This window comes from Prionailurus bengalensis, chromosome F2 (genome assembly GCF_016509475.1).
Source record: "Prionailurus bengalensis isolate Pbe53 chromosome F2, Fcat_Pben_1.1_paternal_pri, whole genome shotgun sequence".
NCBI classification, from domain to species: domain Eukaryota; kingdom Metazoa; phylum Chordata; class Mammalia; order Carnivora; family Felidae; genus Prionailurus; species Prionailurus bengalensis.
The window spans coordinates 46,737,895-46,754,972 of record NC_057353.1 but is presented as its reverse complement, the minus strand read 5'-3'; the positions used below and the strand labels follow the sequence as shown (position 1 = coordinate 46,754,972).

At 42.9% G+C, this 17,078-nt stretch overlaps 1 protein-coding gene across 1 annotated transcript in view; it reads left to right on the top strand.

The window, feature by feature from the left end:
- Positions 1-17,078, top strand: part of SNX31 (sorting nexin 31) — a 71,191-nt gene that overhangs the window by 5,295 nt on the left and 48,818 nt on the right. The window contains exons 3-4 of the mRNA XM_043601477.1: positions 4,843-4,957; positions 8,729-8,793. Of these exons, the coding sequence (XP_043457412.1) occupies positions 4,843-4,957; positions 8,729-8,793 (180 nt within the window). The remainder of the gene's footprint in view (positions 1-4,842; positions 4,958-8,728; positions 8,794-17,078) is intronic.

Here is a 17,078-nt window from a genome sequence, read left to right as displayed (position 1 = left end):
TGGAAGTGCATAAGCGGGGAAGGGGGTGATACTTTCCACTGACCGGTAAAGTCCTGTTCATGTTGAAAGACAGAGCTGTGTGATGGAGAAATGGTGCCGGAGTTTGTGCTGGGATTGAAAATGTATATTATCTGAAACATGGTCTTTCAAAAACAAACAAAAACCCCAAGCAAACAAACACATCTCATGATAAAAGAATAAAAGAGGTGTGTTTTCCTTTCAGTATCTGAACAGTTTTTGGAAAGAGTGTTTGGGCTAAACTCTGATGCCAGGTAATCCTTAATATGCTACTGGTTTTAATAGCTAAACTGTGTGCTCTCTGAGACCAATAGAAAAGGTTATATTTTGACGGAGTTGAACTTGGGGAGTCAATGATTGACTTTTGGCAGACTTTACTCAGTCTGTTATATGTTTATCTTCCCTCTTAGACCAGTATCAGAAAGGGGAGGGGAAAGATTCCTTGAGAAGTCAGCTCAGGTTGTGAAACCTGCTGGGAGAGTTTTTGTGCTGTGATGGGTACTAGAACCTTAAGTCTCGGTGGCTTTTCCCCCAGTTCTTGACCTTGGCATAGGGGCTTCCCCAAGATGCTCTGCTGCTGGTGGAAGACCCAGGCGGCTCTGGTGGCTCAAGGCTGCTGTGATTCAAACCAATTTGGGAGCATCTTCGACATTTATGAACACATGCCTAGGGAGAAAATTGCCTTTTAAAGATCGCTTAATCTGTTAGCTAGGAAATAATTGCATGCAAAGAAGACAATTTTCTGCTCTTATTTAATGGAATTAGCAGAGATAGGGTACATAAATCCCAGGTTGTTTGAACAGCCTTGCTTGGGATGATGCTCCAACCGGGGTGTCTTTGGACAGTGTTTGGCATAACAGGAAAACTGCCTTGAATTAAAAAAAAGAAAAAAGAATTGTTGCTATGATATTTTATACTAACAGATTTAAAGGAGGAATGGTTGCAAAAGTCGATGGCTACAGTGGTCAGGCAGGTAGTTTAAATGGGAGGTGTGAGTCAGGTGAGAGGCAATGGGAAATGGTGGGAACTGCTTAGGCTTCCTCGGGAGATGATTACCTGAGGAATGTGAACCCAGTGATTCCAGAACCTCTGGTTTTTCAGGAAGCCAGAATATCAGGTGTTTTTTTTTTTCTTAATTTTTTTAACATTTTATTTTATTTTATTTTTTTCGAGAGAGAGAGAGCGAAAGAGAGCATGCGTGCGAGCAAGCAGGAGCGGGGCAGAGAGAGAGGGAGACACAGAATCCGAAGCAGGCTCCAGGCTCTGAGCTGTCAGCACAGAGTCCGACGAGGTGCTTGAACACACAAATGTGAGATCATGACCTGAGCCAAAATCGGACGCCGAACTGACTGAGCCACCCAGGCGCCCTTGTTTGTTTGTTTTTTAAATAAACTTTCTTTTTGTGGACCAGTTTTAGATTTATATAATAATTGCAAAGATAGTACAGAACATCCCCATATATCTTTGCACCCAGTTTCCCTTCTTATTTTCCATTAGCATGGAGCGTTTATTACAGTTAAGGAACCAATATTGATACATTATTATTAACTATAGCCCACAATTCAGTTATGCTTCTTTATTGTTAACCTAATGCCCCATTTCTGCCCTGGAATCCCATCTAGGACACCATATTACATTTATTGTCATGTCTGCTTACACTCCTCTTGACTGTGTCAGTTTCTCAGACTTTCCTTATTTGTTTTTTTTTTTTTTTTTTAATGTTTTTATTTATTTTTGAAGGAGAGAGAGACAGAGCATGAGCCAGGGAGGAGCAGAGAGAGAGTGAGACACAGAATTCGAAGCAGGCTTCAGGCTCTGAGTTGCCAGCACAGAGCCCGACGCCGGGCTCGAACTCACGAACCGCAAGATCATGACCTGAGCCGAAGTCGGACGCTCAACCGACTGAGCCACCCAGGCGCCCCAGACTTTCCTTGTTTTTAATGACCATTCCGAGGAGCACTGGTCAGTGATTCTGTGGGATGTTCCTCTGTTAGGCTCTGATATTTCTCATGCGACCAGGCTGGGGTTATGGGTTTTTGGGAGAAAGATCACAGAGGTCAGTGCTGTTCTCATCACATCACAGGAAGATTACCTGCCATCAACATGACCTATCACTCTTGATGACTACCTTGATCACTGGGGTAATTCCAATGGGGTTATACTTCAATACTGCCTTAGTTTTTGCTATTTAGTTGTCCCATCTCTGGCCCATGGAGCTCTCTGAGTTTGCTTCTGTGCCTCTTTGACATGCACCCACTGTTGATTTGTGGTGGTGGTGTTTTGAGCACTTTCTTGTTTTCTGGTGCTACAAGATGCTCCAGATCCCTCTTATATATCCCCCGCTTCAGTCCTAAAAATCAACTATTTTCTTCACGGAGTCCTGGTTGCTTTAGTTGGAGCAAGAGAAACCAAGGAAAATGTGTGTGTATACATATCTATAAATATTTCTATATGTAACCTTCTGTATCTATGTGAAGCCAAACATGAGTTCCTACCAATATCTCCAACTCTAATCCATCGCCACATTGATCGTTCTGGCCTACTTCCCTTATCTGAAAATCTTCACGCCAAGAGTAAAAACCCTGACCCCCACCACCTGCCATCCATTCACTTAATGTATCTTACCTATAGGCAGTTACTAACCTTTCTAGATACTAAACCAATACCCTCTGGTAGGACTTTCTGTGCTGATGGAAATGCTCTTTGGCCATTTCCGTAGCTACTGAATTGCAATTTGCTACTTTCAAATACTCTTGCGTGTTTGAAAGGTGGCTGGTACAACCGAGGAACCGAATTTTAAATTTTATTTCCTTTTTGGGGTACCTGGGTGATCCAGTGGGTTAAGCGTCCACCGTTGGCTCATGTCATGATCTCGCGTTGTGAGTTTGAGCCCCGCATTGGGCTCTGTGCTAACAGCTTGAAGCCTGGAGCCTGCTTCCGATTCTGTGTCTCCCTCTTTCTCTGCCGCTCCCCCACTCGTGCTCTGTCTCTCTCTCTCTCTCAAAAATAAATCAACATTAAAAAAATTTTTTTCTAAGGTTTATTTCATTTTAATGAATTTAAGTTTAAAAGTAAGTAGTCCCAGGTGGCTGGTGGTCATCCTGTTGATTGGCACAGCTCCAAGGCCACTTGAAAGATCCTGGCTTTTCCTTGAGTGAGATAGGAACCCATGGAGGATTTTGAGGGGGGCAACGGAGTGACCTAGCTTGCATTTGCAGAATATCACCTTAGATGCTGTATTAAGAATAAACTGAAGGGGATCAAGGGCGGAAGCAGAGAACTATACTCTTGTATAGTTTCTGCAGTAACCAGGCAAAGAGGGGACAGTGGTTGGGACCAGGGTGATGGCGATGGGGGTGGCGACACGTGGTTGTATTGTATTTTGAAGTTAGGGCCTGTGCAAGGTGCATATTCACCAGATACACACTGTGTTTGTGACAAAGGCCATGGAGTTAAAATTCCTACCCGTTTGTTTCTCTTCGATCTGCTTTCATTTTCTTTAAGCTACTGGCTATGGTAAGAGAGCTTTAGCCCGTCTTCTCCGGAGGCACGGTGTTAAAACCTGATTTCTGACTAGTTTCCTTTCTCATAAAGAGAATGCTGGCCTCATCTCCAAGCTGCCTCTGTAAGTGCGGGGCTGGAATGAAGGAAGGTGCACTTTGGTTATCTTAATTTAAAACATATTTTTGATGCATCTACTATTAGCTTGCATAAAAATAACTGCCACCGTGATCTTGGATCCATAATTGGGTGGGTAGATGGGTAGCAGGATGGGAAGGACCTCACTCACTGGGTTCCTACGGGGGTCATATGTTAACTTTATGGGAATTTTATAAACAGTCTTTTTTTTTTTTTAATTTTTATTTATTTTTGAGAGAGAGAGAGAGAGAGACAGAGATACGGTGAGAGTAGGGGAGGGGCAGAGAGAGAGGGAGATACAGAATCCGAAGCAGGCTCCAGGCTCTGAGTTGTCAGCACAGAGCCCGACATGGGGCTTGAACTCACAAACCTGTGAGATCATGACCTGGGCCGAAGTCAGACACTTAACTGACTGAGCCACCCAGACGCCCCGACTTATAGGAATTTTATAAACCAGCACTGCACAATAGAAATATAATGTGAGCCACATGTGTAATTTAAAATTTTCTGGTAGGCCGATTAAAAGACTTTTAATAATTAATAGTTATTAATAAATTAATTTTATTTAATCTGGTATATCTAAAATATTACCATTTCAACATATAATCTGTATAAAAAGTTATTAGTGAAATATTTCCCTTTTCTTTTTCTTTGTACTAAGTTTTGAAGTCTGGAATGTATTTTATACGGACAGCGAATCTCAGTTCGGACTAGCCACTTTCTGGGGGCTCATTAGCACTGGCTAGTGGATACTTTATCAGCTAGGGTGCCGTAAACCTCTGCTGTTACGTTCAGATTTGGTGGACGTGGGGTAGGGGAATTAAATTCCTAACTATCATCATTGGTATCACAGATTCTACTGGGGACTGAATCTGAGAAATACTATATGGTGGAAGGGGTGGGCAGTCCGGCAAAAACAAATGAAAAATTACAACGTATCCCAGTCTACCAAACTCAGACTGGAGATGTCAGTCTGTAGCATGCTTAACAGCATCGTCGGAAACATGTACTGAAATAAACTCCTTGAGAAAATCAAAGCATCCCCTTTTCTTCCTCTTGGCCACCAGGCAGGGGTGATTTTAGACAAAGTACTCGAGTGAGACTTGCCGTAAGAGGAGGCTTTGGTGTCTCACCAACCTTGCATTGGAGGCTCGGCCTGAAGTGTGTGTTTTCTGGATCTTTCAGCTGAGGCGGGTCTTTGGAAATTCCCTGCCACCCTTTCCGCCAAAGTACTATCTCGCAATGACCGCATCCATGGCTGACGAGAGAAGGGACCAGTTGGAACAGTATTTGCAGAAGGGTATGTATTTGGATTTTATTTTTACAGATTTGTTGAGATAAATTCACCCATTGAAAGTGTACAATTCAGTGGTTTTTAGCGTATTTGCAAAATTGAACAACCAGCCACCATGGTCGAATTTGAGAACATTTTTGTCACCCCAAAAAGAAACCTCACACCTATTATCAGTCACTCCGTATTCCTCTCCCCCACCTGCCTCTATCACCCCCTATACTAATTTCTGTCTTATATATTTGCCTTTTCTGAACATTGTATATAAATGGAGTCATACAAAATACAGCCTTTGTATTTCGTTTTAAAAATAACTTTCAGATTTGCCCTCGGGTGTTACGTGTTGGCTTTGATTGTAGAAGTCACAGACATATTACCTGGATTCGACTGAAATAGAGGAGGGGTGCCTGGGTGGCTCAATCTGTTAAGCTCAGGTCATGATCCCACAATTTCGTGAGTTCCAGCCTTGTGTCAGGCTCTGTGCTGACAGTGCAGAGCCTGTTTGGGATTCTCCCTCTCTCCCTCTCTGCCCTTGCCCCCCACCCCAAGCTCTCTCTGTCTCTCTCAACATAAATAAACTTAAAAAAAAAAAAAAGACTTTTAAAAGGGGAAATAGTATATACGCAAAATATTTTAAAAATAGAATCTGTCCAAAGAGTATACAATGAAAAGTGCGTTCCCTTCCAGCCTAGACCCCGAGGCTTCTAGAAGTAAGCGTCATTACAAGCGCTTTATGTACTCCTCAGAAACAATTTTTGTATCTACTGGTGCGTATGCATATCTCTGTTAAACACAAATTGAAATTTATTCTATACACTTTTCGGTGATTGATTCTTAAAAACTTTATTCTGAAAGAATTTCTGACTTATAAAAAGGGTGCAGAAATAATGCAAAGAATTTCTGTATATTCTTCACCCAGATTTCCCAAATGTTAACGTTTCATATTTGCTTTATCATCCTCTCAATTTCCTGTGTGTGTGTGTGTGTGTGTGTGTGTGTATTTTTTTTTTTTTTTAATGCTTGTGTTACATACCCAAGCCACTTTACACTTAAATACTTCTGTGTGTATTTCCTAAGGTCAAGGACATTCTCTTCTACAATCACGGTATAGTTATCAAAATCAGGCAATTAATGTTATCTAATCTAGAGACCTTTTTCAAACTACACCAGTTATCCCACTGATATCCTTCACAGCACAAGGAAAAATGCTTTTTTCTTCTGTAAGTTGTTTTTTCCCTCTTAAAATCTATATTTTACAGGTCATTCTAAGTCAGAAACGATAGATTTACTTCATTATTTCTCATGGCTGCACACAGCTTTTTAAAGATAGTAAATAAAAATTCTAGAGGTCATCTATTTCCTATATGTCTTTTGTAATGGAGAATATACCTCTTTTAGACCCAGTAAATAAGCTTTTTTTTTTTTTCAACGTTTATTTATTTTTGGGACAGAGAGAGACAGAGCATGAACGGGGGAAGGGCAGAGAGAGAGGGAGACACAGAATCGGGAACAGGCTCCAGGCTCTGAGCCATCAGCCCAGAGCCCGACGCGGGGCTCGAACTCACAGACCGCGAGATCGTGACCTGGCTGAAGTCGGCTGCTCAACCGACTGCGCCACCCAGGCGCCCCGTAAATAAGCTTTTTCAAACTCAAAATGTAATATCTACTGAATTTTTCTTCTCTCTTGGCTTGATTTCTAATGTCTTAGCGGAATATCCTTTTTGAACCACTGGTCTTTTCACAAATGATCACAGTGCCTAAGGGGTTGCTTTTTTAGGCCTGGCCTTTGTCCATTTGTCATCAGGATAACTCCTGCATCCTCTAGCGAGGTAAAGCAAGGGGACAATGCAGCTTAGTGATGTGACTAAGATTTGGGCTGTGGAGTCAGAACTACAGTCAAATCCTACGTTTGTACTTCATTAGCTGTATGACCTGAGCTTCTGTCTGGTAAATGGAGATAATGTTTACCCCAGGGTTTGTTGTAAAGATTAAAGGAACTAAAATACACAAAGTGCTTAGCATTGTACCTGGTTCTTAATAAATACCAATTAGATGAACACTTGTTTCAACAGCTTTCCCCATCTCCAAGAGTCTATGCTAACAATTATGTTCATTTGCATTTACACCACATACGTTCCAGAAAATAAGACAAGGGCTTTTTTTTTTTTCCCCACTCTAAAATTGCCTCCCTTAAAAAAGAGGGAATATCTTTTGTAAAAAGTCTCTCATGATTTTCTTTTAGTTACTTTATTCTGAAAAACGGAACATTGTTTGGGAAAGGTACAACTCGAAATGACTTCAGTCAGTGCTAGTTGTAAATGCCGGTAGAAGTTATGTGATGAAATCATTTGAAACGTCAATAAAAGAAGAAAAGGAAAGAAAAGAGAAAGACATCTGACACAGAGTTAGTAAATAGGTAAGTGTAGCTAGAGCACAGGGCCCAGGAGAAGCATTACAGCAAGGAGGGTTAAGAAATGAGGAAGCAGTCTGGGAACGACCTCATGCAGGAATTTGAACTTCTCAGGGGGAAGTGTCTGCTCTGGCCACAGCACCTGAATATTGGTATCCGAGCTTTAAAACTAAGAGGGTAAATACTCTTATAGGTATAAAAGAATAGAAAACTTTATTACTTGTTTTCACCCTTATTTTTTTAAATCCAAGTTAGTTGGATTAATGATTGTAATAATGATTTCAGGACTACATTGATCACTAGTATGTAGTGATTGATCACTTACATAGAACACCCATGGGGCGCCTGGGTGGCGCAGTCGGTTAAGCGTCCGACTTCAGCCAGGTCACGATCTCGAGGTCCGTGAGTTCGAGCCCCGCGTCGGGCTCTGGGCTGATGGCTCGGAGCCTGGAGCCTGTTTCCGATTCTGTGTCTCCCTCTCTCTCTGCCCCTCCCCCGTTCATGCTCTGTCTCTCTCTGTCCCAAAAATAAATAAAAACGTGGAAAAAAAATTAAAAAAAAAAAGAACACCCAGTGCTCATCCCAACTGGTGCCCTCTTTAATGCCCCATCACCCATTTAGCCCATCCCCCCACCCAACACCCCATCAGCAACCCTCAGTCTGTTCTCTGTATTTAAGAGTCTCTTATGGTTTGCCTCGCTTTCTGTTTTTATCTTATTTTTTTCTTCCCTTCCCCTATGTTCATCTGTTGTGTTTCTTAAATTCCACATATGAGTGAAATCATAGGGTATTTGTCTTTCTCTGACTGACTTATTTTGCTTACCCTAATACCCTCTAGTTCCATCCACGTTGTTGCAAGTGGTAAGATTTCATTCTTGAATAGAAAACTTTAAATCTCTCTGACGGCCTTATAATCACTTTTGGGGCGGCGGCGGGGGTAACCTCTTGAGAGCTCCTGTCATTATGAGACGTGCTCTCTCAACCAGGGTTTCTTGGTTGACTTCAGATTTTCAGATTAAGAAATGTCTTGCCAAAGCAGGAGTCCCAGTCCAGGTTTAAAGATCTTTTTGCTTTTTCATATGAACTTCACCATCATCCTGCTAGGGCAGCAAGATGAATATTGAACGATACGGGCATGTGTGAATCAAGTGAGGTGCCTGGGACTGATAGGAGGGTTTATGTTGCTATCAAGGCTGCTGGGAGGAGGCAAGTTTTGTGGATTTTCATGTATTTGAGAGGTCTTAGCTCCACTGCCCAAGGAGGCGGTGGTGTACTGGTAAGGCCTGTAGGACTCCCTAGAGGACAGAGCAATTTAATAGAGAGGTCAACCGAGCCCCAGGCTAACCTGGCTCACCATCCGTATTTTTCAGTAACCATGGACCCAAACATGTTGAGAAGTGACGTCTTCATTGACTTTTTAAAACTCGTACAGCTGGTAAGCATGGTCTTCTTTACTAAGGTCATTATTTTGCTACAGAACATGTCTCTTGGTTGCCATGTGTGTATTTCCAGCCTGCAGCTCCACATTGGGTAAAATACACTCATCTGGAGGACATTGGGGAATGGTTCTTGTTTTGTTCTTTCGGCGGTTTAGATTCTAGATGGAAAATGAGTGGGTCGCTTGACTTTTGAACTCATTTTAATTCAGCAGATACCTTTTTATCCTGTACTAAGCATTGTACCTCTCAAAACGGGCCATGGAGAAGAGAACCTTTTATCATGAAGGGCCCCCGTGACAATTCTGGGACCCTGCCTCTGTGGCTGGGATCAAGTGGGCCACAGTGAAGACATCAACGCAGCATATCCTCTGCTCTTAACTTTGTTGTGAATGGATCACAGAGAAAATTCAGTCTGAACAGAATGACATATAGTAACTCCATTTCCTTTGTTGGCCTAAAGAACCACTGGCCACTTGCCCTGTCGAGGCTGGAAGTTTGCCGGGTAGGTTTGGTTAGCACACCCCCCGTTCTAGTCGTATATGTGGGAACATTTTTGTGCCTGCAAGTATGTTCTTGACTGAATGGAAATCTTTGAGAAGAATGAAGTCATAACGATAATATATTACCGAACTAGATCCCTAGCTAGGGGAGGAGTGATACTTTGACTGGAATTGGGAAAAAAAAACAAAAAACAAAAAACAAACCAAAAGGGAGCAAATTTCATTTACTCGGTAGGTCAACCATGTTGGTATAGTAACTGGTCCGTTCAACCCAAGAAATGATCTGGGCTTCTTCCATTGTGTCAACGTGTAGATTTTCACATATTTTTGATGGCTTAAAACACATGCACTTTCTTTTTCTTTGAACAGTTTGTTGTTGAGGTGGTGATGGTGGTAAAATTCGAATGGCACAAAAGAGTTCATGATCCCACCACAGACCCCCCAGTACCCCTCTTCAGAGACAACTGTTTACAGGTTTTTTTTTTTTAATTTTTTTAATGTTTATTTATTTTTGAAGGAAAGAGAGACAGAGCATGAGCAGGGGAGAGGCAGAGAGAGAGAGGGAGACCCAGAATCTGAAGCAGGCTCCAGGCTCCGAGCTGTCAGCACAGAGCCCGATGTGGGACTTGAACTCATGAACTGTGAGATCATGACCTGAGCCCAAGTCAGTCTCTTAACCAACTGAGCCACCCAGGTGCCCCTGTTTACAGTTTAATATACGCTCTTTCTACGCATTTTTGTGCACATATAAGCAGTCATATGTATGCGTAACCTTTTTGTTTTGTAAATAAGCACGTACTCTACACACTTACTGAATTTTTTTTTTTTTATTCTACATCTTGCAAATCATTCCTTGTCAGTACACAGAGGTACATTTGGCCTCACTTCTGCCCTCTTTTTTGTGTACATTATGGTTTTTGCTCTCAGTGCCTTTTAAAAACTGTCATGGACTGTCAGTGTTGTGGAGCTTTGTTGTGAGTGTCTTTTTTTCTGACGATGTGCAAGATTTTTACCCCATTTTAGTTCTGTTAGTATTTTACCATGCCTTGCTTCTTCTGATGAGATTTGCACTTGTCTAATGGCTTTATTTTTCTCTTCTGTTTCTTCCACCAACTTTGCAGGTTGCTTTTATATCCTTTTGTTATCTTATCTCTTTTTCTGAGGCTTTCATCCGTTCTCTGAGTTAGAGAAGGTGTATTTTTATTAATGCATCTATCCTTGTCATCTCCTCAGTGGCATTGTTTTGGGGATATATTTTTTACTCTTAGTTGGTTTCGATCCCTCCCTCCTTTGCCGCGGGAGTTTTGCCCAGGTCCCTCGCTATTTCTTCTCAGGCAATCAGTCAGCTTTAGAAGGGGCTGTGCTTTGTGAGTCAGCTGACATAGTGTTCAGGGAGGAGCTCCGGCTGAGTCTTGACTCTGTCTGTTGTACTTCTGGATCTTACCTCTTGTTTCTGAGCACTTTCTCTAATGTTCCGCCTGAGGGCTCGAGCAGTGTGTCTAGCCGTGAAGCCATAACCACACTTCCACATATTGTGATCTAGCATTTTAAACCCTCTTGTTGACCAAGTAGCCTCAGGACTGGCTTAGTGGTTAAGAGCACAGGCTCAGGAGTGAGATGGCTCAGGGTTGTTGTTGTTGTTGTTGTTGTTGTTGTTTATGTTTTTATTTATTTTTGAGAGAGAGCAGGGAAGGAGCAGATAGAGAGGGAAACACAGAATCCGAAGCAGGCTCCAGATTCTGAGCTGTCAGCACAGAACCCAACACGGGGTTCAAACTCATGAACTGTGAGATCATGACCTGAGCTGAAGTCGGATGCTCAACTGACTGAGCCACCCAGGCGCCGCTTAAATATCTCTTCAAGCACTTAAATATCATGTGGCAATCTTAACACTTATGAAGTATTTGCTGCCATTAACAATGTCTTTTTTTCTCTTCCCAACCATGCTGAGAGATTGCTTTCTGCAAAGATGATGTGTCTGCACATTTTTTTTTTTTTTTTGGTGTCCCTTTCCACTAGGTAGGGTCAAATGGGGCCCGGAGTTGTATTCCCAGACGCACTAGTCTCTGGTGATTAACTGCTTTAAGATAGCTTCTGTGTGATTCGAGTCCCCTGGCCCCTTGCTACCTCTGCTTGTCTCCTCCCGGACCAGGTCTGACTTTCACTGCACTTGGCGGCCCCTTTGAAAACCCAGTAAGCAGTTCAGGCTCGGGACAATTTTCAACGTCTTCGAGGATGATTTTCCTTCTGGTTGTTTTCTGTTTGTCTCCAAAAGGAGGGTAAAACAGAGGTCACTTTGCTGCTAAAGATGTTTACAAAGGAGGTTAAAGATTTTGACGAAGAAATCAAGGTTTTTTTTTTTTTTTTTTAATTTGATATTTATGCATTTATTTTTGAGAGGTGGGGAGGGAGGGGCAGAGACAGAGGGAGAGAGAGAGAATCCCAAGCAGGCTCCGTGCTGTCAGCGCAGAGCCCCGTGTGGGGCTCGATCTCACCAACCGTGAGACCATGACCCGAGCTGAAATCAGGGGTCAGACACTTAGCCGACTGAGCCACCCAGGTGCCCCAAGAAACTAAATTTAAATCAGGCAGGTGGTTCTATGTTCCTTGTGCCCCTGTCCTGCTTTATGCTGTCCCTTTTATTGTTCAGACGTTGAACAAATATGAAGTGCATGCCCGCTACCAGCCAACACTGCTCGAGAGGTGGGGGAGACACCAGCGAATGGCACCCAGTCCAGCTCACGGAGTTTACCGTCTTGTTGGGGAGACAGAAAGGTCACTGGGCATGTCGCTAAATGTAATGAGTACTGTGATATAGGACCACACACTGTGCTACAGGACCCCGCGGCATGATACAGGGCCATGCTCCAGAAGAGAGTGGGGGCTGTGTTGAGATTTCTACCTTCTTAGCCCTGGTGCAGCATTTGTGGGCCCTGCCGGTGGCTTTGTGCCCGCTTACCCCAGTGTGAAGGACAAATATCATTCTCTACGCGTGACCGTGTGAGAAAAGGGCCGGAAGGCCCTGCCATAGATGCGTGCGTGTCCGGGAGATCTTCCAAAGAAAGTGATATGTAAGCTGGCATTGGAAGATTTCTGGGGTGGGCAGGGAGATGAGATTATACTTTAGCTTTTCCTTCCCAGTAGCGACCAAAACAACAAGCCACATAGTATCTGGCGGCCTGCAAGACTCAGGACGGATATTAGCAAAAGGGAAGCGGGAGCCAGTTAGTATTGGGGGTGAGTCTACTCCAACGTCCAGTAGACCCTTCCCTGACCGCCTTTCAGGGCCAGAGCGATTTATTGGTGGCGAACAGATGCCGTCAGCGCGGGAGAGAATCGGCCCACCAAGCTTGCAGCAAGATCGCTACCGGAGGGCGGGTGGGAGCTGGGAGAACTGGAATGAGCCGCGGTGATATGTGGATGTGCCAAACTGAAAGAGCCCAAGGAACAGGGATTAGGCAGTTTGCCCGCCTCAATATTATACAGACCCCACCTGCATATTTTCACTGCTCCTGAAAGTGCTTGGCCTGCAGTTGCCAAGTGGTTATTGCTGGGCAATCGCACGCGCCTGGGCCTGGCTCTCCGGGATGCGGCAGGTACAAGAGCATCTTCCTGTCTCTGGGCAAGGACACACGACACTCGAAACACGAATGCATGCAACCTTCCTGGCGCCCTTCTCAGGAGAGCCTTTATCAAGGATGATCAGATGCAGGCTGGAAAAACAAGAGGGATTTCCCTCTACGGAGTGATTTAATCTGGGCAAGACCTGGTGCTTAATGCGCACTGTCTCATTTATCCTCTACAACTTGCTGAAGGAGGTGCTGTTAGTATCTCTTTTTCAGGTTAGGTCACTTGGCCGAGGGCACATATCTCAGAAGTGAAGGAGCTGGGATCTGAACCCAGGGAAGCTGGATCCAAAGCCCCTGCTCTATTGGTGTTATGAGAAATTTCTAGAGTGGCGGTAGCCTGCCCAGCCCTGCCCCTAACCATGTCCCTCTTGTTTTGTGTGTCTGGACTCCCCTGACTTCCTCCGTTTTCTGTTTTTGCCCTGCGGTCGCCTTGGAGATCAAGGCAATTTTGAAAAGGCAAAATTGAAGTCTGTAGACTGAAGACATTTTTATGTTCCTGATTCTTAAACTGCAGTGTTCTATGGCCTTGTGTGAACAACATGTGTGAGAAAAAGAAGACAGAGAAGGTATCTGGAGTAGCGTTGTGTGCCTTGGAAGTTAGGGGCAACTTAGCAAGTTTAGATCACTCTGGCTTTGTTCGAGGGGACCGGGGAAGTGACTCTTCCCCCATTTCCTCTTAAGAATGTTTCCCTTACAGTGCAACGATTATAGCCCATTATTAAGTGTGATGGAAAGTAAAAGCTTGGCAATCCAAATGTGGATTTTCTTGGGTAAGAAACCCCAGGAATAAGGACCATGGCTACCATTCTTCTGCCTCAGAGCAGAATACCAATAAAACACACGGATGGATCTTCTTGGAAAAATTCAAAACATTCACAAGTTGTTAAATTCAATTTGAAAAGAATTAGAAGGGGTTTTGAAGGGTGTTGAGGGAGCCCATGGTATTAGAGGATTGTGACGTTTCTTTTTTTTTTTTTTTTTTAATTTTTTTTTCAACATTTATTTATTTTTGGGACAGAGAGAGACAGAGCATGAACGGGGGAGGGGCAGAGAGAGAGGGAGACACAGAATCGGAAACAGGCTCCAGGCTCCGAGCCATCGGCCCAGAGCCCGACGCGGGGCTCGAACTCACGGGCCGCGAGATCGTGACCTGGCTGAAGTCGGACGCTTAACCGACTGCGCCACCCAGGCGCCCCAGGATTGCGACGTTTCTTAAAGACAAGTGCATTTGATTTTGCAGCATGAACTGTGTATTTTGATTCCTGATCCACCCTAGATCAAGATGACAGCCTAGGTAAGGTTTTATTTTTTACATCCCAAATCCACGAAGTTGGCCTTTCCCCCTCTGATTGTGTTTTTGTATTGCTCTTACATTTTATTAATTATGTATGTTCTGGCAAAATTCAAATACCACAAAGAGAGCCAAATTCCTCTTGGTCACCACTCCGGATCTAAAACGTGTCACCTGTTGTGCACTTGCTTGTATCTCATAATATGAAGGTTTCTTACTGCCATTATTTCTCCTCTTTGCCGTATTGTCATAACATGTTCATTTTTCTTTAATCAAAGCAAAATGTGCTTGTGGTTTCCAAAGTAAAATGGCACTAAAACAGATTAGAAGAACATAAGCTTCTCCTGCTCTTCAGAAGCAGTGACTTTCAAATATTTTAGGTTTTTCTTCAGGTATTTAAAAACCTGGGGGTTAATGAGATACATCTCTAATTTTCTCTTGTTCTTCAACTTGTAGACATAATCTGCTGACTGTGATGGAGGGTGAGGGTTGCCGCTTTCCTATATCACCTTCTTCCATTCCCTTCACCCCAATTTTGTTATGAAACTCTTTAAAAAAAGTTAAATTCTTAGCATTTTGATCCCTATAACATGTACAGATTTCTTACTACTGAACAAGTAATGTTCATGATTACTTTTACTTTCTTGAAAACTCTTATTTTTCCTGGAGTTAAAATGGCATCATGTAAAAGAAAAAAAAAATACTTAGTTTTCTTTAAACATATGACTCTTTCAAAGCCCATGGAAGTGTTGAAAAGAGATATTTCTCCCATGGGAATTCCCCCCCCCCCCCCCCCCGCCTTTTTCTTTCTTGGTGGTGATCCACCCAGAGTCTCTGTGTTTCTGTTTAAGATGACAGGGACATGGGGTGCCTGGGCGGTGGCCCAGTCAGTTGAATGTCCAACTCTTGATTTCGGTTCAGGTCATGATCCCACCGTTGTGGGATAGAGGCCAAGTTGGGCTCTGTGCTGAGTGTGGAGCCTGCTTAAGATTCTTTCTCTCTTTCCCTCTGCTCCTCTCCCCCACTCACATGCTCTCTCTCTCTAAAATAAATAGATGAGAAAAAAAAAAAAAGATCAAAGAGACTTGAGTAGGTTTGCCTGCTAGTGGGGAGTAACCACTAGAGAAGGAGTTTGAAAATGGGAGTGGGTGGGGTTGGCCTCAATAATGAATGGCACCAAGTACTAAAGGAAGGAGGACCCAACACAGACTGGGCTTGAGCGGAGGAAGGACACCTCTCACACTGAATGTGAGGCAAGGAGAGACACTGGGCATGACTACAGGCACAGTCTAAGGTGTGTGATTAGAAGTAGAGTGAGCCCCCTCTTGATGTTTCTTCTATGACTTGTAGAAGGTGAGGTCAACCGGTGGGAATGAGGAAGGAGGTACATGTGGTTAGAGTCTTGGGGAAAGTGGAGAAGTTGAAGGAGAGTGTGAATCAGAACCCTGTTGGCTGAGGCAACTGGTAGAACATATTGGTGAAAAGGAGGGAGATTGTAGGCCAGTGGCCACCAGTGTGTCTGATTCTAACCAATGGCAAAGAGTTGGGTGGTCCTTGAACCAAAACGTAATAAAATACCTAGGAATAAACTTAACTAAGGAGGTGAAAGACCTGTGCTCTGAAAACTATAAAACACTGGTGAAAGATACTAAAGACGTCATAAACAAATACAAGGATATTCCGTGCTCATGTACTGGAAGAAAATAAATTGTTAAAATATCCATACTATCTGAAGCAATCTATAGATTTAATGTAATCCCTATCAAAATACCAATGACGTTTTTGTGTATTTTGTGTATATGTATATTTTTATGGTTTCAGGTCTCATATTTAGGTCCTTAATCCATTTTGAGTTTATTTTTGTGTGTGGTCCAACTTCATTCTTTTACATGTAGCTTTCCAGTTTTCCCAAAACCATTTGTTAAAGAGACTTTTTTCCATTGCATATTCTTGCCTCTTTTGTTAAAGATTATTGACCGTATAATTGTGGTTTTATTTTCTGGGCTCTTTAGTGCACTCCTTTGATCTATGTGTCTGTTTGGGGGCCAATATTGTACTGTTTTCATTACTACAGCTTTATAGTATATCTTGAAATCTGGAATAGTGATATCTCCAGCTTTGTTCTTCTTTCTCCGGATAGCTTTGGCTATTTGGGGTCTTTTGTGGTTCCATAGAAATTTTAGGATTTTGGAGGCACCTGGGTGGCTCAGTCTGTTAAGCGTCCAACTTCAGCTCAGGTCATGATCTCACAGCTCATGAGTTTGAGCCCCGCGTTGGACTCAGTGCTGACAGCTCAGAGCCTAGATGGAGCCCTGCTTTGGATTCTGGGTCTCCCTCTCCCTCTGCCCCTCCCCTGCTCGTGCTCTGTCTCTCAAAAATAAATAAACATTTAAAAATTTTTGAAAAGAAAGAAATTTTAGGATTTTTGTTCTAGTTCTGTGAAAAATGCTGTCGGTATTTTGATAGGGGTTACATTAAATCAGTATATTGCTTTAGGTAGTATGGACATTTTAACAGTATTTGTTCTTTCAATACACGAGCATGGAATATCTTTCCATTTGTGTCATCTTCAACTTCTTTCATCAGTGTTTTATAGTTTTCAGAATATAGGTCTTTCACCTCCTTGGTTAAATTTATTCCTTGGTATTTTGTTATTTTTTTGGTGCAATTGTAAATGGAACTGCTTTCTTCATTTCTCTTTCAGCTACTTCATTATTAGCGTATAGAAATAGGGTGGATTTCTGTATATTGATCTCGTATCCTGTGACCTTGCTGAAAATTTGTCAGTTTTGGTAGTTTTTTCATGGAGTCTTTTGGGTTTCCTCTGTTTAGCAATGTGCCATCTACAAATAGTCAAAGTT